Source organism: Notolepis coatsorum (assembly GCF_963971535.1).
Source record: "Notolepis coatsorum genome assembly, chromosome: 10".
In the NCBI taxonomy this organism is placed as follows: domain Eukaryota; kingdom Metazoa; phylum Chordata; class Actinopteri; order Aulopiformes; family Paralepididae; genus Notolepis; species Notolepis coatsorum.
Window position 1 is genome coordinate 3,470,284 of NC_140174.1, and position 22,222 is coordinate 3,492,505.

A 22,222-nucleotide genomic window follows, 5' to 3' on the forward strand; every position below is an offset into this window, starting at 1 on the left:
TTTTATTATTTGAATTGTATTAAAATAGGCTAAAATTAAATAGTCTATGCGATGAACGAAACAATCATTACATTTGTTTCATTGTTGCTTCACGCTGATAAAGCGCGGATGGCGCCGCTCAGATGTGAATCTTTTTTTTTCTTTCTTTTTTTGAGCCTGTCTGGCCACCATAATAACGACAAACAGGTATACGAGCGAGAGAGAGAGATGGCCAAACAAGCTAAACTTAACAAATATTTCATGAAACCAAGCACAAGCAGGTCTAATAATAATGACATTGACAACGAAGATGAGTCTTCTGAAGTCACAGAGACCGCCGATGCTCCTGCGGAAAATAAACAGAAATGTCGAGCGTTCCGGCGGCGGCCCGAGTGGAAAGTTAAATTCTCCTGGCTGAGGTACGACATTATAATAATAATAATGCAGGACCTGTTGCAGAGGTCTTTATTTGGCATGCAACGACACTCAATGTTTTTAGTGGTACACACAGCGGTTAGTTTAGCACACACACCGGAACACACACGCATGCATTGTCTTTTTAGGATCGCCGATGCGATTTGTCTCTGCGATTAACCCATCCCGTCGTCCTTCCCCCCCAAGGGCAGCCGGGAGCAGACAGGCGTCAACGTGAGCCGCGCCAGGGGACCAATCCAAGTGCTCCTGTCCGTCTTCGTCAAGGACGCCACAGCGTTAGCGATCTGTTGTTGTGCATGTTTTTCCATTGGGTTTATCTTATCGGGGGGGAAACCCTTGCGAGCACGGGGAGAACATGCAAACTCCACACAGAAAGGCCTGGGAGATACCCCACCTGAGTACCTGGCATCATGGAAACCTGGTCCCCAAGCGGGAATCGAACCCTGGACCTTCTTGCTGTGAGGCGACAGTGTTAACCACTACACCATAGTCTAGTAGTCTAGCCTAGTAGCCTCTATGATGTACGAGAGATAACATTGATTGAACGTACACAAAGTACACTTTATTGATTGAACCACAAAGAGCATCCCCAGTCTGCTGCTACCGTTGCGAGCCTCGCAGACGTCGAACCAACCAAACGACCCGCTGTTCTCGCACAACGAGAGACTGGGTGAGTGAGTGTTGACATTTTTTAATCATATGCAACTGTTGGTTGACTGCCGTGTCACATAGTAATGCATATTATTGATTATAACTAAATGTAATGAAATCAACAAATGCGTTACGAGCATGTGGCTCGTCCTCTCTGCATGTGGCGACGAGCTAGCAAACGAGGCAATGTGATGATCAACTACAGTTTGCTGTGTGTGAAGTTGAACATTATGATATGTGTGACGTGTCTGATACAACGAGGTGACGCGATGTCGACTCGAGATTCATTTGGGGGTGCGTGTGACAGCTGCTGCAGCCGCGAGCCTGCGGGGCGGGAGCTTGATGCTGGATTAGTGTATCGCACTAACTTGGGAGGCGATAGATAGTAATTTGATTCTGCAAATCAATTTCTCATTCTTCGCTTGATGTAATCAATACAAATGTCCAATATAACGGAATTCGTTAGCTCATAAAAAATTTCTCGAATATGTCCGGCGATAGAAATCTTGCAGGACACCCAGACCGGCACGAATATGTTCTAACGGAAACGCTGACACACACACACACACACACACACACACACACACACACACACACACACACACACACACACACACACACACACACACACACACACACACACACACACACACACACACACACACACACACACACACCTGCACAAAGGTCATGTAGACTTTATCCACATCGGGCCTCTCCTCTCGGTCTACTTTGATGCAGACAAAGTTCTCACTAAGAATTCTGCCAATTTCCTCATCCTCAAAACACTCCCTCTCCATCACATGGCACCAGTGGCACGTAGAGTACCCCACTGCGGAGGAAGAGGAGGAGTTAGAGGAGGAAGAGGAGGAGTTAGATGTACTGTAGAGTACCCCACTGTGGAGGAAGAGGAGGAAGAGGAGGAGTTAGATGTAGAGTACCCCACTGTGGAGGAAGAGGAGGAGTTAGAGGAGGAAGAGGAGGAGTTAGATGTACTGTAGAGTACCCCACTGTGGAGGAAGAGGAGGAGTTAGATGTACTGTAGAGTACCCCACTGCGGAGGAAGAGGAGGAGTTAGATGTAGAGTACCCCACTGTGGAGGAAGAGGAGGAGTTAGATGTACTGTAGAGTACCCCACTGTGGAGGAGGAGGAGGAGGAGTTAGATGTACTGTAGAGTACCCCACTGTGGAGGAAGAGGAGGAGTTAGATGTAGAGTACCCCACTGTGGAGGAAGAGGAGGAGTTAGATGTAGAGTACCCCACTGTGGAGGAAGAGGAGGACATGTGGAGTTAGATGTAGAGTACCCCACTGCGGAGGAGGACATGTGGAGTTAGACGCTTGTACTTTAAGTGAGAAAGGTACTCGTTTTGTATGTTAACCCTTTCACTACCACACTACAGAAGGTTAACCCTTTCACTACCAACCTACAGACGGTTAACCTTCTATAATGTGGCGGTGAAAGGGTTAACCTTCTGTGGTGTGGTAGTGAAATGGTTAACCTTCTGTAGTGTGGTAGTGAAAAGGTTAACATTGTGTAGTGTGGTAGTGAAAGGGTTAACCTCATTTAGTGTGGTATTGAAAGGGTTAACCTTATGTAGTGTGGTAGTGAAAGGTTAACTTCATGTAGTGTGGTAGTGAAAGGGTTAACCATCCGTAGTGTGGTAGTGAAAGGGTTAACTTAATTTAGTGTGGTAGTGAAAGGGTTAACCTCCTGTAGTGTGGTAGTGAAAGGTTAACCTTCTGTAGTGTGGTAGTGAAAGGTTAACCTTCTGTAGTGTTGTAGTGAAAGGGTTAACCTTCTGTAGTGTGGAAGTGAAAGGGTTAACCTCATTTAGTGTGGTAGTGAAAGGGTTAACCGTCTGTAGTGTGGTAGTGAAAGGGTTAACTTAATTTAGTGTGGTAGTGAAAGGGTTAACCTTCTGTAGTGTTGTAGTGAAAGGGTTAACCTTCTGTAGTGGAAGTGAAAGGGTTAACCTCATTTATTGTGGTAGTGAAAGGGTTAACCGTCTGTAGTGTGGTAGTGAAAGGGTTAACTTAATTTAGTGTGGTAGTGAAAGGGTTAACCTTCTGTAGTGTTGTAGTGAAAGGGTTAACCTTCTGTAGTGGAAGTGAAAGGGTTAACCTCATTTATTGTGGTAGTGAAAGGGTTAACCGTCTGTAGTGTGGTAGTGAAAGGTTAACAATCTGTAGTGTGGTAGTGAAAGGTTAACCTTCTGTAGTGTGTTAGTGAAAGGGTTAACCTCATTTAGTGTGGTAGTGAAAGGTTAACAATCTGTAGTGTTGTAGTGAAATGGTTAACCTTCTGTAGTGTGGAAGTGAAAGGGTTAACCTCATTTAGTGTGGTAGTGAAAGGTTAACCTTCTGTAGTGTGGTAGTGAAAGTGTTAACCTTCTGTAGTGTGGTAGTGAAAGGTTAACCTTCTGTAGTGTGGTAGTGAAAGGGTTAACCTTATGTAGTGTGGTAGTGAAAGGTTAACCTTCTGTAGTGTGGTAGTGAAAGGGTTAACCTTATGTAGTGTGGTAGTGAAAGGTTAACCTTCTGTAGTGTGGTGGTGAAAGGTTAACAATCTGTAGTGTGGTAGTGAAAGGTTAACCTTCTGTAGTACGGTAGTGAAAGGTTAACAATCTGTAGTGTTGTAGTGAAAGAGTTAACCTTCTGTAGTGTGGAAGTGAAAGGGTTAACCTCATTTAGTGTGGTAGTGAAAGGTTAACGTTCTGTAGTGTGGTAGTGAAAGGTTAACGTTCTGTAGTGTGTTAGTGAAAGATGAACAAGGTTAACCTTATGTAGTGTGGTAGTGAAATGTTAACCTTCTGTAGTGTGGTAGTGAAAGTGTTAAGCTTCTGTAGTGTGGCAGTGAAAGGGTTAACCTTCTGTAGTGTGGTAGTGAAAGGTTAATGTTCTGTAGTGTGGTAGTGAAAGTGTTAACCTTCTGTAGTGTGGCAGTGAAAGGGTTAACCTTCTGTAGTGTGGTAGTGAAAGGTTAACCTTCTGTAGTGGCAGTGAAAGGGTTAACTGCATGTAGTGTGGCAGTGAAATGTTAACCTTCTGTAGTGTAGTAGTGAAATATTAACCCTTTGTAGTGTGGTAGTGAAAGGGTTAAAGGTAGTCCAAACACCCACATATACAGTCATTCGGTAGTATGTCATATATGTCCTGATGAATTGAAAATGGGGGACCCTGATGTAAACAAGACGAAAGTCTTTCTCTGGTCTGCATCCCCTTAACAATTGTGTGTATTGAGCTGTACTGTATTGTACCCATTCTGCAATCTGTTAATAAAGTTTTCAATCAATCAATTCAATCAATCAGTTGATTGACAGAGGTCTTGATTCAAGGACTAACACTAGACAATAGGCAGATTTGAACTTTGAAATTGTATTTTGTGGCAATAAAAGGTTTGCTTATGTTTGAAAAAGGTTTACAATGTGTATAAAACAGAAGAGTATTGTGACACTGGAGTAAAAAAACGGTTGTATTCTGATTTAAACAATGAAGTAAAACTGATTTGAATTCTGATTTAAATAATAGAGTAAAACAGAGGTGTATTCTGATTTAATCAATGGAGTAAAACAGATTTAAACAATGGAGTAAAACAGAGGTGAATTCTGATGGTTCCAAGTCTCAGCTTTCCATCCAAAAGATGGGGCTTGAATTAAGCTACAAGTCAACGTGAAAAGTCATTAACTTCCTAAAACGTGTACCTGACAAGAAGATGGGTTTGTCTTCATTCTTGGCTTTGTTGAATGCATCCTGTCCCCAGGGGTACCTAATAGAAACATTACAAGTATTAGGTATTGGCAACCGTGTGTGTGTGTGTGCGTGTGAATGAATGAATGAATGAAAACTTTATTTAACAGATTGCAGAATGGGTACAATACAGTACGGCTCAATACATACAATTGTTAAGGGGATGCAGACCTGAGAAAGACGTTTGTCTTGTTTCCATCAGGGTCCCCCATTTTCAATTCATATAGACATTTATGACATACACAACATACATGACATTTATGGCATAGGGACATATAGGTATTTAGTACTGATACATTTGTGACATAGGCGGTATTCAAATATACAGTACTGTTACCCCTAGATCCTGACAGAGTATATACATATGATGGGGAGGGGACTGTACATTAGGAGGGGGTGGCTGGGTGGGAGGGAAATATACATACGGCGGGGAGGGAATATATACATGCGGTGGGGAGGAGACTGTCTATTAGGAGGTGGTGGGGGTTTTGGGCATTTACGGTGGCCAGTTTCGAATTGCAGCCTCCCGTAGGTGCTCTTTAAGGGCGGTTTTGAATGTGGGCAGGGATTCACATTCCTTTACAGCTTTGGGTAGGGCGTTCCACATTGTTGTGGCATAATTGCGAAACGTGTTTAGTCCCTTGTTTGAGCCGAATCTGGGTTTAACATGATTTGTTGAGCTTCCTCTGGTGTAGTGGTTGTGGTATTCACTGACCTTTGGGAAGTATTTTGACATGTACATGGGCACCCCGGTCGTATAGTGTATCTTGTAGACCAGGCCCATTGCAAGTTGCTGTACTCTGTCGTCTACTCTAAGCCATCCTAGGTTGGCAAAGTGGGCAGGGGTGAGGTGGGTTCTGGGGTTCAGGTCAAGTAGTAGTCTGACCAGTTTGTTTTGTGATGTTTGTAATTTTGTTTTAAGCGCCTTTGAGGTGCTTTGGTACCATGAGGTGCACGCATAGTCATAGTACCCTTGAATGAGTGCTCCTGCCAGAGTCTTCAGGGTATTCTTGTTTACCAGAGAGGAGATCCGGTACAAGAATCTAGTTCGTTGGTTGACTTTTTTTATTACATTGGATGCCATTTTGTCACAGGAAAGATTTGCCTCTAGGATGGAACCCAGGTAGGTAATTTCGTCTTTCCTTGTGACAATATTGTCACCCACTGTAACTGAGAAGCCGTCGGTCTTGCTGAGTTTGTTATTTGAACCGAAGAGAATGGACTCTGTTTTGCCCATGTGTAATGATAGTTTTTTATCAGCGAGCCATATGCAGATTTTGCCTAGTTCCGTGCTGAGGGTTTTTTCAACCTGCAATTTGTTCTTGTCAGAGACCAGCAGGGCTGAGTCGTCCGCAAACAGGAACAAGTTGCAGTCACAGGCTGACGACATGTCATTTGCATAAATTAGGAAGAGTAGCGGTCCTAGTATGCTTCCTTGTGGAACACCACAGCTCACTGTGAGGGGGGGGATAGAGTACCGTTTACCTCTACCATCTGTTCTCTCCCCTCCAGGTAGGATTGCATCCAGCTCACTGATAGGCTATCAAAACCAATTGCTTTTAGCTTGTCCATCAGAATGGAGTGATTGACAGTGTCGAAGGCCTTTTGTAGGTCCAGCATGACCATGCCGCAGTATTTGCCAGCGTCCACCTCTTGTTTGATGTGGTCGTTCAAATAGAGGAGGCATGTGTCAGTGGAGTGGGACGTTCTGAAGCCAGATTGGAATTCGTAGATTAGGTTTTTTTCCGCCAGGTACTTTTCGACCTGTTCGTAGACTATTTTCTCCATGACTTTCGAGATGGAGGTAAGAATAGTGTGTGTGTGTGTGTGTGTGTAAATGGTAAAAGGTAAATGGTGTATTTTATCCAAAGCGCTTTACAATTTTGTTCCTCAATTTTGTTCCTCACATTTGACCCGTTCACTCACACATTCACTCACGGACGGCGGAGGCGACCACGCAAGGTGCCAACCGGCACATCGGGAGCAATTAGGGGTTAAGTGTCTTGCTCAAGGACACTTCGACACGCTGCCCGGGAGGAGCGGGAATCGAACCGGGAACCTTCCGACTACCAGATGACCGCTCTGCCTCCTGAGCCGCTGTCTAGCCACATATACAGAGATACTAGATCAGTGGAAGACAAGCATGAAATCACAGTAGCTGCGACCGTTTTTGCAACAGGCCACTCACATTGCCACGCCCCCTTTTAGCCAATTGGCATGAACACACGCACAAGGGCAACATTTGTGTTTGAGAAGTGTGGGGGGGGGGGGCACAATTATTACAAGGTGGGAAATATGTGCGCGCGCGATAAGCTCAGATCATACCCACGACGATTTCCATTTAACCGTACTTTTTCCATTTAGCCGTACTCCTCGCGACATGTCATGTGCACAAACGCACACTTCACAGAAAAAGTCTTGCATATTAATTAACGTTGTATAATGTTAGTTTTAGGACAGTAAAAAGTGAGAGGGACGAAAACGAGGTTTTGAAAAGTGGGGGGGGGGGGGCATGTCCCCCCCTGTCCCTAGTGGAAATGTCGCCCCTGCACGCACACCTTCAGACACACACACACGCACACACACACCTTCAGGCACACACACACGCACACACACACCTTCAGGCATAGACACACACACACCTTCAGGCACACACACCTTCAGACACACACACACACACACACTTAAACAGTACTGTATATTTGGATATATCTGTATGTCATAAATGTCATTATGAATTGAAAATGGGGGACCCTGATGTAAACAAGACGAAAGTCTTTCTCTGGTCTGCATCCCCTTAACAATTGTGTGTATTGAGCCGTACTGTATTGTATTGTACCCATTCTGTAATCTGTTAATACAGTTTTCAATCAATCAATTCACACACACACTTATATGGACCAGCCAGCCAGCCAGCTGACAGAGAGAGTGACCTCACCAGTCGACGGGGTTGTGCGCGTGCTGCAGCAGGTAGGGTGACCTCTCCTCGGCCAGCCTGTTGGTGTGTCTGTGGGGGGGGGGGCTGTGGGGGGGGCTGCCCGGCCCCTCGCTGCCCGACGACGCCATGTTCAGACCGGCAGATGTGCTGGAGGACACACAGATGTTACATTATGCTCAACGACGACAATAACACTATGCAAGCAACACAAACCATCAAACGCACTCACAGCACGTCACACATCCACACGCACACCGCTCACTTTAAATAAGGCATAACAAAAAATATTTTTGTTTCCGGTTGCCGACCGACCCTGCCGATTTAGGTGCGACCCAATATATTTTATGAGTTTTAAAAAAATATATAAAAAAAAATAATAATAATAAAAAATCTTTTTTTTAGAATAAAGTTTCATAGAAATCTTAGTCAAACCTTTAGTATTATGGATATTAAACATGCTGGCAGAGCACATGCATCCATGTTGTTGTGAACATTTTAATTAAATAAAGAAATTCCCTATCCATAGTCGCCGTGGGAAAGAATAAAATAAAAAAATAAACTAAAATAAATTCCCTACCTACCCATGCCTTAACTGACAACCAACAGGAAACAAACAATATTTTTTTTTATGCCTAAACAACTCACTGTAGCACTGTAGCAAAGTATAGAATAGAATAGAATAGTATTTCTATTCTATTCTATTCTATTCTATACTTTACCCACTTTATATTTATTGGTAAAGAGATTTGCACTACAACTCACGCCTCATTGCACCTTCACCCTAAGTTGTACCTCATCCCATTGCTGCATTGTACCGTATATTGTATTGTAACTCAGTAACTCGTTTTTTTCTACTCTATTGTATACCGTGTATGTATGTTGGAACACTTTGGTTTACACTCGTTTACGTACTTTTGACTTTCTATTTCATACTTATCTATTTTTTTTTTATATCTATGGCACACTCTCGGGAGCAAAACAGGGAAAAAGCATTTCACATAAAAGTATTCTGTATTTTTGTATCGACGACAACTAATAAAGAAACTTGAACTTGAACTTGAAACTTGCGATCGTCGTCGTGAAGCAGTTGCAAGTTGGGTTTAACGAGATACAGTTACTGTATGAATCGGATCAAATTCGAGCCTGGACTGTGCAGGCTTCATGCATATTGGTATAAATAATGCCAAGACAATGCCACAATGATACACAACAACACAGCGCTGACATTATGTTATTGTCAAACTAGGGTTAACCCAGTGGTTCTCAAAGTGGGGTCCGGGGACCTTCAGAGGGCCTTGGTTGGGGGGGGGGGGGGGGGGGGGGGGGCTTGCAGGGGGTCCCCAGAAAATGGTGAATTTCAATGTCACTAATGGTTCCTTCACTAGAAAGTAGCACAATTAAAGAATATATAAGAATAAATAACTATTCTGATGATAGATATCACTCTGTTGTCTCCACACCTACAGACAGATATTGGGTTCTGCACCTAAATCATATCTAAGAAACAAATATCTTCTCAGATGGGGGGGGGGGCTCCCTGGGACAAAGTCTTATGAACTGAGGGTCCCTGACCTATTATTATGTTTCCATGTGTGGGGGTCATTTGAGAACCACTGAGTACTAAACCTACAGCGCCACCATGCGCCCCGTCGCCCACCTGACACTGACAGCTGTCAAAAATGAAAACATTTAGCAAAGCAAACTGTGCTTATCTAGCTAACGTCACTTATGATGAGCAGCTAGTCTGGCTGCTACACGACAGTAAACAGAGACACTGCATTCATAATATGCTCATATGACATGCTGTGTGTTAGGATCTGTTAGGATCTATGGGTAACAGTACTGTATATTTGCATATCGTATATGTCACAAATGTAACAGTACTATATACCTGCTGTATGTCATCTGTCATGTATGTCCCTATGACATAAAGGTCATGATGTCATATATGTTCTCTCTGAATTGAAAATGGTTGGACCCTGATGTAAACAAGACGAAAGTCTTTCTCTGGTCTGCATCCCCTTAACAATTGTGTGTATTGAGCCGTACTGTATTATTGTACCCATTCTGCAATGTGTTAATAAAGTTTTCATTCATTGGCTCGGCTCTTTGCAGTCCTGAGCCATAATAACTATCTAACGGTACAGTTAGCTCTTGGCCTATTTAGGAAATCCCTGAACATGAACTTGCATCAGTTTTGTGATAGATTATTAGCTACTGGGTATTTCAAAGTACCTCATATTTGGTACCATTTTAAGCTAACAACTAGGGCTTTCCAATGATATAAGACAAGTGTGTGTAGTTTGCACTTGAACTTGTTGAAATTAAACTTGGAAGATAAAAAATATATTTTAAAACACTTTCCCTGCTTATTTCAGAAGTATGTGTATCGAATGGAATGTAGACAATCCTGTTGGCAATATAGAACAGCTGACAGATTATAAATCGCATCTATTCTTCAAAAGTTATGAATGAATCAACGTGTATAATAATATAGCTGTTGTTGTTATTATGCTACTAGCAAGCTAACGCTCTCATGATTTGGCCGCCGCCGAACTGCGGTCAAGTGAGCCGTCTTTTGCTTTTGCGTGGTCAAGTGAGCCGCTCTTGTTTTTCGAGTGCGCGATTAGTTCCAGGTTTACGGTAATGCATTAAAACAAGCCTGGGACGCTGTTGTAATGAACCGACGTGACTTTTGAACACAGTCTCACAAGTAGATCTTACAGAAATACTTAATATGACATTGAATGCGCATCGAATCAATAGGACGTTTAGTCTAATCAATAGGACGTTTCGTATGTGCAGTATTATTGAACATCGAATCAATAGGACGCGCAGTATATTCGATCACTAAACTAAAGCTACAGACAATTCCACAGAGGAACACTTCCGGTGAGGATTTCAAAGTAAAGGATGGCATGTGGTTCATTTCTATTATTTCATAAGTAGTTTATTACACTGCCATGTTTGTACTTAATACTTCTCAAGACTACTTGCACAAATAATATTAACTACTTTTACTGTGTACTTTGAGTAATTTGAGTTTCAAAGTCCTTTTTATAGAACAATGAGTATTTTCGACTAACTTTGATGTGGGATAAAAAAAGATTTTCCCATAAGCACCTTATGAAACTGCCATGGTTGTACTTAGTACCTCTTAGACTACGTGTACAAATTATATGAAATATTTTTACTGTGTACTTTTTGAGTAATTTGAGTTTCAAAGTCCCCAGAATCAGCATTTTCTACTAACTTTGATGTGGGATAAAAAAAGATTTTCCCATAAGCACCTTATGAAACTGCCATGGTTGTACTTAGTACCTCTTAGACTACTTGTACAAATTATATGAAATATTTTTACTGTGTACTTTTTGAGTAATTTCAGTTTTAAAGTCCCCAGAATCAGCATTTTCGACTAACTTTGATGTGGGATAAAAAAAGATTTTCCCATAAGCACCTTATGAAACTGCCATGGTTGTACTTAGTACCTCTTAGACTACTTGTACAAATTATATGAAATATTTTTACTGTGTACTTTTTGAGTAATTTCAGTTTCAAAGTCCCCAGAATCAGCATTTTCGACTAACTTTGATGTGGGATAAAAAAAGATTTTCCCATAAGCACCTTATGAAACTGCCATGGTTGTACTTAGTACCTCTTAGACTACGTGTACAAATTATATGAAATATTTTTACTGTGTACTTTTTGAGTAATTTCAGTTTCAAAGTCCCCAGAATCAGCATTTTCTACTAACTTTGATGTGGGATAAAAAAAGATTTTCCCATAAGCACCTTATGAAACTGCCATGGTTGTACTTAGTACCTCTTAGACTACTTGTACAAATTATATGAAATATTTTTACTGTGTACTTTTTGAGTAATTTCAGTTTTAAAGTCCCCAGAATCAGCATTTTCGACTAACTTTGATGTGGGATAAAAAAAGATTTTCCCATAAGCACCTTATGAAACTGCCATGGTTGTACTTAGTACCTCTTAGACTACTTGTACAAATTATATGAAATATTTTTACTGTGTACTTTTTGAGTAATTTCAGTTTCAAAGTCCCCAGAATCAGCATTTTCGACTAACTTTGATGTGGGATAAAAAAAGATTTTCCCATAAGCACCTTATGAAACTGCCATGGTTGTACTTAGTACCTCTTAGACTACGTGTACAAATTATATGAAATATTTTTACTGTGTACTTTTTGAGTAATTTCAGTTTCAAAGTCCCCAGAATCAGCATTTTCGACTAACTTTGATGTGGGATAAAAAAAGATTTTCCCATAAGCACTTTATGAAACTGCCATGGTTATACTTAGTACCTCTTAGACTACCTGTACAAATTATATGAAATATTTTTACTGTGTACTTTTTGAGTAATTTGAGTTTCAAAGTCCCCAGAATCAGCATTTTCTACTAACTTTGATGTGGGATAAAAAAAGATTTTCCCATAAGCACCTTATGAAACTGCCATGGTTGTACTTAGTACCTCTTAGACTACTTGTACAAATTATATGAAATATTTTTACTGTGTACTTTTTGAGTAATTTCAGTTTTAAAGTCCTCAGAATCAGCATTTTCGACTAACTTTGATGTGGGATAAAAAAAGATTTTCCCATAAGCACCTTATGAAACTGCCATGGTTGTACTTAGTACCTCTTAGACTACGTGTACAAATTATATGAAATATTTTTACTGTGTACTTTTTGAGTAATTTCAGTTTCAAAGTCCCCAGAATCAGCATTTTCGACTAACTTTGATGTGGGATAAAAAAAGATTTTCCCATAAGCACCTTATGAAACTGCCATGGTTGTACTTAGTACCTCTTAGACTACCTGTACAAATTATATGAAATATTTTTACTGTGTACTTTTTGAGTAATTTGAGTTTCAAAGTCCCCAGAATCAGCATTTTCTTTGATGTGGGATAAAAAAAAGATTTTCCCATAAGCACCTTATGAAACTGCCATGGTTGTACTTAGTACCTCTTAGACTACTTGTACAAATTATATGAAATATTTTTACTGTGTACTTTTTGAGTAATTTCAGTTTTAAAGTCCCCAGAATCAGCATTTTCGACTAACTTTGATGTGGGATAAAAAAAGATTTTCCCATAAGCACCTTATGAAACTGCCATGGTTGTACTTAGTACCTCTTAGACTACTTGTACAAATTATATGAAATATTTTTACTGTGTACTTTTTGAGTAATTTCAGTTTCAAAGTCCCCAGAATCAGCATTTTCGACTAACTTTGATGTGGGATAAAAAAAGATTTTCCCATAAGCACCTTATGAAACTGCCATGGTTGTACTTAGTACCTCTTAGACTACGTGTACAAATTATATGAAATATTTTTACTGTGTACTTTTTGAGTAATTTCAGTTTCAAAGTCCCCAGAATCAGCATTTTCTACTAACTTTGATGTGGGATAAAAAAAGATTTTCCCATAAGCACCTTATGAAACTGCCATGGTTGTACTTAGTACCTCTTAGACTACTTGTACAAATTATATGAAATATTTTTACTGTGTACTTTTTGAGTAATTTCAGTTTTAAAGTCCCCAGAATCAGCATTTTCGACTAACTTTGATGTGGGATAAAAAAAGATTTTCCCATAAGCACCTTATGAAACTGCCATGGTTGTACTTAGTACCTCTTAGACTACTTGTACAAATTATATGAAATATTTTTACTGTGTACTTTTTGAGTAATTTCAGTTTCAAAGTCCCCAGAATCAGCATTTTCGACTAACTTTGATGTGGGATAAAAAAAGATTTTCCCATAAGCACCTTATGAAACTGCCATGGTTGTACTTAGTACCTCTTAGACTACGTGTACAAATTATATGAAATATTTTTACTGTGTACTTTTTGAGTAATTTCAGTTTCAAAGTCCCCAGAATCAGCATTTTCGACTAACTTTGATGTGGGATAAAAAAAGATTTTCCCATAAGCACTTTATGAAACTGCCATGGTTATACTTAGTACCTCTTAGACTACCTGTACAAATTATATGAAATATTTTTACTGTGTACTTTTTGAGTAATTTGAGTTTCAAAGTCCCCAGAATCAGCATTTTCTACTAACTTTGATGTGGGATAAAAAAAGATTTTCCCATAAGCACCTTATGAAACTGCCATGGTTGTACTTAGTACCTCTTAGACTACTTGTACAAATTATATGAAATATTTTTACTGTGTACTTTTTGAGTAATTTCAGTTTTAAAGTCCTCAGAATCAGCATTTTCGACTAACTTTGATGTGGGATAAAAAAAGATTTTCCCATAAGCACCTTATGAAACTGCCATGGTTGTACTTAGTACCTCTTAGACTACGTGTACAAATTATATGAAATATTTTTACTGTGTACTTTTTGAGTAATTTCAGTTTCAAAGTCCCCAGAATCAGCATTTTCGACTAACTTTGATGTGGGATAAAAAAAGATTTTCCCATAAGCACCTTATGAAACTGCCATGGTTGTACTTAGTACCTCTTAGACTACCTGTACAAATTATATGAAATATTTTTACTGTGTACTTTTTGAGTAATTTGAGTTTCAAAGTCCCCAGAATCAGCATTTTCTTTGATGTGGGATAAAAAAAAGATTTTCCCATAAGCACCTTATGAAACTGCCATGGTTGTACTTAGTACCTCTTAGACTACTTGTACAAATTATATGAAATATTTTTACTGTGTACTTTTTGAGTAATTTCAGTTTTAAAGTCCCCAGAATCAGCATTTTCGACTAACTTTGATGTGGGATAAAAAAAGATTTTCCCATAAGCACCTTATGAAACTGCCATGGTTGTACTTAGTACCTCTTAGACTACTTGTACAAATTATATGAAATATTTTTACTGTGTACTTTTTGAGTAATTTCAGTTTCAAAGTCCCCAGAATCAGCATTTTCGACTAACTTTGATGTGGGATAAAAAAAGATTTTCCCATAAGCACCTTATGAAACTGCCATGGTTGTACTTAGTACCTCTTAGACTACGTGTACAAATTATATGAAATATTTTTACTGTGTACTTTTTGAGTAATTTCAGTTTCAAAGTCCCCAGAATCAGCATTTTCGACTAACTTTGATGTGGGATAAAAAAAGATTTTCCCATAAGCACTTTATGAAACTGCCATGGTTATACTTAGTACCTCTTAGACTACCTGTACAAATTATATGAAATATTTTTACTGTGTACTTTTTGAGTAATTTGAGTTTCAAAGTCCCCAGAATCAGCATTTTCTACTAACTTTGATGTGGGATAAAAAAAGATTTTCCCATAAGCACCTTATGAAACTGCCATGGTTGTACTTAGTACCTCTTAGACTACTTGTACAAATTATATGAAATATTTTTACTGTGTACTTTTTGAGTAATTTCAGTTTTAAAGTCCTCAGAATCAGCATTTTCTACTAACTTTGATGTGGGATAAAAAAAGATTTTCCCATAAGCACCTTATGAAACTGCCATGGTTGTACTTAGTACCTCTTAGACTACGTGTACAAATTATATGAAATATTTTTACTGTGTACTTTTTGAGTAATTTGAGTTTCAAAGTCCCCAGAATCAGCATTTTCGACTAACTTTGATGTGGGATAAAAAAAGATTTTCCCATAAGCACCTTATGAAACTGCCATGGTTGTACTTAGTACCTCTTAGACTACCTGTACAAATTATATGAAATATTTTTACTGTGTACTTTTTGAGTAATTTGAGTTTCAAAGTCCCCAGAATCAGCATTTTCTTTGATGTGGGATAAAAAAAAGATTTTCCCATAAGCACCTTATGAAACTGCCATGGTTGTACTTAGTACCTCTTAGACTACTTGTACAAATTATATGAAATATTTTTACTGTGTACTTTTTGAGTAATTTCAGTTTTAAAGTCCCCAGAATCAGCATTTTCGACTAACTTTGATGTGGGATAAAAAAAGATTTTCCCATAAGCACCTTATGAAACTGCCATGGTTGTACTTAGTACCTCTTAGACTACTTGTACAAATTATATGAAATATTTTTACTGTGTACTTTTTGAGTAATTTCAGTTTCAAAGTCCCCAGAATCAGCATTTTCGACTAACTTTGATGTGGGATAAAAAAAGATTTTCCCATAAGCACCTTATGAAACTGCCATGGTTGTACTTAGTACCTCTTAGACTACGTGTACAAATTATATGAAATATTTTTACTGTGTACTTTTTGAGTAATTTCAGTTTCAAAGTCCCCAGAATCAGCATTTTCGACTAACTTTGATGTGGGATAAAAAAAGATTTTCCCATAAGCACTTTATGAAACTGCCATGGTTATACTTAGTACCTCTTAGACTACCTGTACAAATTATATGAAATATTTTTACTGTGTACTTTTTGAGTAATTTCAGTTTCAAAGTCCCCAGAATCAGCATTTTCGACTAACTTTGATGTGGGATAAAAAAAGATTTTCCCATAAGCACTTTATGAAACTGCCATGGTTATACTTAGTACCTCTTAGACTACCTGTACAAATTATATGAAATATTTTTACTGTGTACTTTTTGAGTAATTTGAGTTTCAAAGTCCCCAGAATCAGCATTTTCTACTAACTTTGATGTGGGATAAAAAAAGATTTTCCCATAAGCACCTTATGAAACTGCCATGGTTGTACTTAGTACCTCTTAGACTACTTGTACAAATTATATGAAATATTTTTACTGTGTACTTTTTGAGTAATTTCAGTTTTAAAGTCCTCAGAATCAGCATTTTCGACTAACTTTGATGTGGGATAAAAAAAGATTTTCCCATAAGCACCTTATGAAACTGCCATGGTTGTACTTAGTACCTCTTAGACTACGTGTACAAATTATATGAAATATTTTTACTGTGTACTTTTTGAGTAATTTGAGTTTCAAAGTCCCCAGAATCAGCATTTTCGACTAACTTTGATGTGGGATAAAAAAAGATTTTCCCATAAGCACCTTATGAAACTGCCATGGTTGTACTTAGTACCTCTTAGACTACCTGTACAAATTATATGAAATATTTTTACTGTGTACTTTTTGAGTAATTTGAGTTTCAAAGTCCCCAGAATCAGCATTTTCTACTAACTTTGATGTGGGATAAAAAAAAGATTTTCCCATAAGCACCTTATGAAACTGCCATGGTTGTACTTAGTACCTCTTAGACTACTTGTACAAATTATATGAAATATTTTTACTGTGTACTTTTTGAGTAATTTCAGTTTTAAAGTCCCCAGAATCAGCATTTTCGACTAACTTTGATGTGGGATAAAAAAAGATTTTCCCATAAGCACCTTATGAAACTGCCATGGTTGTACTTAGTACCTCTTAGACTACTTGTACAAATTATATGAAATATTTTTACTGTGTACTTTTTGAGTAATTTCAGTTTCAAAGTCCCCAGAATCAGCATTTTCGACTAACTTTGATGTGGGATAAAAAAAGATTTTCCCATAAGCACCTTATGAAACTGCCATGGTTGTACTTAGTACCTCTTAGACTACCTGTACAAATTATATGAAATATTTTTACTGTGTACTTTTTGAGTAATTTGAGTTTCAAAGTCCTCAGAATCAGCATTTTCGACTAACTTTGATGTGGGATAAAAAAAGATTTTCCCATAAGCACCTTATGAAACTGCCATGGTTGTACTTAGTACCTCTTAGACTACGTGTACAAATTATATGAAATATTTTTACTGTGTACTTTTTGAGTAATTTGAGTTTCAAAGTCCCCAGAATCAGCATTTTCGACTAACTTTGATGTGGGATAAAAAAAGATTTTCCCATAAGCACCTTATGAAACTGCCATGGTTGTACTTAGTACCTCTTAGACTACGTGTACAAATTATATGAAATATTTTTACTGTGTACTTTTTGAGTAATTTGAGTTTCAAAGTCCCCAGAATCAGCATTTTCTACTAACTTTGATGTGGGATAAAAAAAGATTTTCCCATAAGCACCTTATGAAACTGCCATGGTTGTACTTAGTACCTCTTAGACTACTTGTACAAATTATATGAAATATTTTTACTGTGTACTTTTTGAGTAATTTCAGTTTTAAAGTCCCCAGAATCAGCATTTTCGACTAACTTTGATGTGGGATAAAAAAAGATTTTCCCATAAGCACCTTATGAAACTGCCATGGTTGTACTTAGTACCTCTTAGACTACTTGTACAAATTATATGAAATATTTTTACTGTGTACTTTTTGAGTAATTTCAGTTTCAAAGTCCCCAGAATCAGCATTTTCGACTAACTTTGATGTGGGATAAAAAAAGATTTTCCCATAAGCACCTTATGAAACTGCCATGGTTGTACTTAGTACCTCTTAGACTACGTGTACAAATTATATGAAATATTTTTACTGTGTACTTTTTGAGTAATTTCAGTTTCAAAGTCCCCAGAATCAGCATTTTCGACTAACTTTGATGTGGGATAAAAAAAGATTTTCCCATAAGCACTTTATGAAACTGCCATGGTTATACTTAGTACCTCTTAGACTACCTGTACAAATTATATGAAATATTTTTACTGTGTACTTTTTGAGTAATTTGAGTTTCAAAGTCCCCAGAATCAGCATTTTCTACTAACTTTGATGTGGGATAAAAAAAGATTTTCCCATAAGCACCTTATGAAACTGCCATGGTTGTACTTAGTACCTCTTAGACTACTTGTACAAATTATATGAAATATTTTTACTGTGTACTTTTTGAGTAATTTCAGTTTTAAAGTCCTCAGAATCAGCATTTTCGACTAACTTTGATGTGGGATAAAAAAAGATTTTCCCATAAGCACCTTATGAAACTGCCATGGTTGTACTTAGTACCTCTTAGACTACGTGTACAAATTATATGAAATATTTTTACTGTGTACTTTTTGAGTAATTTCAGTTTCAAAGTCCCCAGAATCAGCATTTTCGACTAACTTTGATGTGGGATAAAAAAAGATTTTCCCATAAGCACCTACCCATAAGTACACAGTAAAAATATTTCATATAATTTGTACAAGTAGTCTAAGAGGTACTAAGTACAACCATGGCAGTTTCATCAAGTGCTTATGGGAAAATCTTTTTTTATCCCACATCAAAGTTAGTCGAAAATGCTGATTCTGGGGACTTTGAAACTCAAATTACTCAAAAAGTACACAGTAAAAATATTTCATATAATTTGTACACGTAGTCTAAGAGGTACTAAGTACAACCATGGCAGTTTCATAAGGTGCTTATGGGAAAATCTTTTTTTATCCCACATCAAAGTTAGTCGAAAATGCTGATTCTGGGGACTTTGAAACTCAAATTACTCAAAAAGTACACAGTAAAAATATTTCATATAATTTGTACACGTAGTCTAAGAGGTACTAAGTACAACCATGGCAGTTTCATAAGGTGCTTATGGGAAAATCTTTTTTTATCCCACATCAAAGTTAGTCGAAAATGCTGATTCTGGGGACTTTGAAACTGAAATTACTCAAAAAGTACACAGTAAAAATATTTCATATAATTTGTACAGGTAGTCTAAGAGGTACTAAGTACAACCATGGCAGTTTCATAAAGTGCTTATGGGAAAATCTTTTTTTATCCCACATCAAAGTTAGTCGAAAATGCTGATTCTGAGGACTTTAAAACTGAAATTACTCAAAAAGTACACAGTAAAAATATTTCATATAATTTGTACAAGTAGTCTAAGAGGTACTAAGTACAACCATGGCAGTTTCATAAGGTGCTTATGGGAAAATCTTTTTTTATCCCACATCAAAGTTAGTCGAAAATGCTGATTCTGGGGACTTTAAAACTGAAATTACTCAAAAAGTACACAGTAAAAATATTTCATATAATTTGTACAAGTAGTCTAAGAGGTACTAAGTACAACCATGGCAGTTTCATAAGGTGCTTATGGGAAAATCTTTTTTTATCCCACATCAAAGTTAGTAGAAAATGCTGATTCTGGGGACTTTGAAACTGAAATTACTCAAAAAGTACACAGTAAAAATATTTCATATAATTTGTACACGTAGTCTAAGAGGTACTAAGTACAACCATGGCAGTTTCATAAGGTGCTTATGGGAAAATCTTTTTTTATCCCACATCAAAGTTAGTCGAAAATGCTGATTCTGAGGACTTTGAAACTCAAATTACTCAAAAAGTACACAGTAAAAATATTTCATATAATTTGTACAGGTAGTCTAAGAGGTACTAAGTACAACCATGGCAGTTTCATAAGGTGCTTATGGGAAAATCTTTTTTTATCCCACATCAAAGTTAGTCGAAAATGCTGATTCTGGGGACTTTGAAACTCAAATTACTCAAAAAGTACACAGTAAAAATATTTCATATAATTTGTACACGTAGTCTAAGAGGTACTAAGTACAACCATGGCAGTTTCATAAGGTGCTTATGGGAAAATCTTTTTTTATCCCACATCAAAGTTAGTCGAAAATGCTGATTCTGGGGACTTTGAAACTGAAATTACTCAAAAAGTACACAGTAAAAATATTTCATATAATTTGTACACGTAGTCTAAGAGGTACTAAGTACAACCATGGCAGTTTCATAAGGTGCTTATGGGAAAATCTTTTTTTATCCCACATCAAAGTTAGTCGAAAATGCTGATTCTGGGGACTTTGAAACTGAAATTACTCAAAAAGTACACAGTAAAAATATTTCATATAATTTGTACAAGTAGTCTAAGAGGTACTAAGTACAACCATGGCAGTTTCATAAGGTGCTTATGGGAAAATCTTTTTTTATCCCACATCAAAGTTAGTCGAAAATGCTGATTCTGGGGACTTTAAAACTGAAATTACTCAAAAAGTACACAGTAAAAATATTTCATATAATTTGTACAAGTAGTCTAAGAGGTACTAAGTACAACCATGGCAGTTTCATAAGGTGCTTATGGGAAAATCTTTTTTTATCCCACATCAAAGTTAGTAGAAAATGCTGATTCTGGGGACTTTGAAACTCAAATTACTCAAAAAGTACACAGTAAAAATATTTCATATAATTTGTACAGGTAGTCTAAGAGGTACTAAGTATAACCATGGCAGTTTCATAAAGTGCTTATGGGAAAATCTTTTTTTATCCCACATCAAAGTTAGTCGAAAATGCTGATTCTGGGGACTTTGAAACTGAAATTACTCAAAAAGTACACAGTAAAAATATTTCATATAATTTGTACACGTAGTCTAAGAGGTACTAAGTACAACCATGGCAGTTTCATAAGGTGCTTATGGGAAAATCTTTTTTTATCCCACATCAAAGTTAGTCGAAAATGCTGATTCTGGGGACTTTGAAACTGAAATTACTCAAAAAGTACACAGTAAAAATATTTCATATAATTTGTACACGTAGTCTAAGAGGTACTAAGTACAACCATGGCAGTTTCATAAGGTGCTTATGGGAAAATCTTTTTTTATCCCACATCAAAGTTAGTCGAAAATGCTGATTCTGAGGACTTTAAAACTGAAATTACTCAAAAAGTACACAGTAAAAATATTTCATATAATTTGTACAAGTAGTCTAAGAGGTACTAAGTACAACCATGGCAGTTTCATAAGGTGCTTATGGGAAAATCTTTTTTTATCCCACATCAAAGTTAGTAGAAAATGCTGATTCTGGGGACTTTGAAACTCAAATTACTCAAAAAGTACACAGTAAAAATATTTCATATAATTTGTACAGGTAGTCTAAGAGGTACTAAGTATAACCATGGCAGTTTCATAAAGTGCTTATGGGAAAATCTTTTTTTATCCCACATCAAAGTTAGTCGAAAATGCTGATTCTGGGGACTTTGAAACTGAAATTACTCAAAAAGTACACAGTAAAAATATTTCATATAATTTGTACACGTAGTCTAAGAGGTACTAAGTACAACCATGGCAGTTTCATAAGGTGCTTATGGGAAAATCTTTTTTTATCCCACATCAAAGTTAGTCGAAAATGCTGATTCTGGGGACTTTGAAACTGAAATTACTCAAAAAGTACACAGTAAAAATATTTCATATAATTTGTACAAGTAGTCTAAGAGGTACTAAGTACAACCATGGCAGTTTCATAAGGTGCTTATGGGAAAATCTTTTTTTATCCCACATCAAAGTTAGTCGAAAATGCTGATTCTGGGGACTTTAAAACTGAAATTACTCAAAAAGTACACAGTAAAAATATTTCATATAATTTGTACAAGTAGTCTAAGAGGTACTAAGTACAACCATGGCAGTTTCATAAGGTGCTTATGGGAAAATCTTTTTTTATCCCACATCAAAGTTAGTAGAAAATGCTGATTCTGGGGACTTTGAAACTCAAATTACTCAAAAAGTACACAGTAAAAATATTTCATATAATTTGTACACGTAGTCTAAGAGGTACTAAGTACAACCATGGCAGTTTCATAAGGTGCTTATGGGAAAATCTTTTTTTATCCCACATCAAAGTTAGTCGAAAATGCTGATTCTGGGGACTTTGAAACTCAAATTACTCAAAA

General features: G+C 37.4%; 1 protein-coding gene across 1 annotated transcript in view; it reads right to left on the reverse strand.

Annotated features, from left to right (window-relative positions):
• The window catches only part of LOC311235001 (spermatogenesis-associated protein 20-like), a gene marked incomplete at its 3' end in the record, with an annotated part of 45,036 nt that overhangs the window by 17,033 nt on the left and 5,781 nt on the right, over positions 1 to 22,222 (reverse strand). The window contains exons 2-4 of the mRNA XM_084322311.1: positions 7,752 to 7,898; positions 4,768 to 4,832; positions 1,743 to 1,897 (exon numbers count right to left, since the gene is read on the reverse strand). Coding sequence (XP_084178437.1) covers positions 1,743 to 1,897; positions 4,768 to 4,832; positions 7,752 to 7,898 — 367 coding nt within the window. The remainder of the gene's footprint in view (positions 1 to 1,742; positions 1,898 to 4,767; positions 4,833 to 7,751; positions 7,899 to 22,222) is intronic.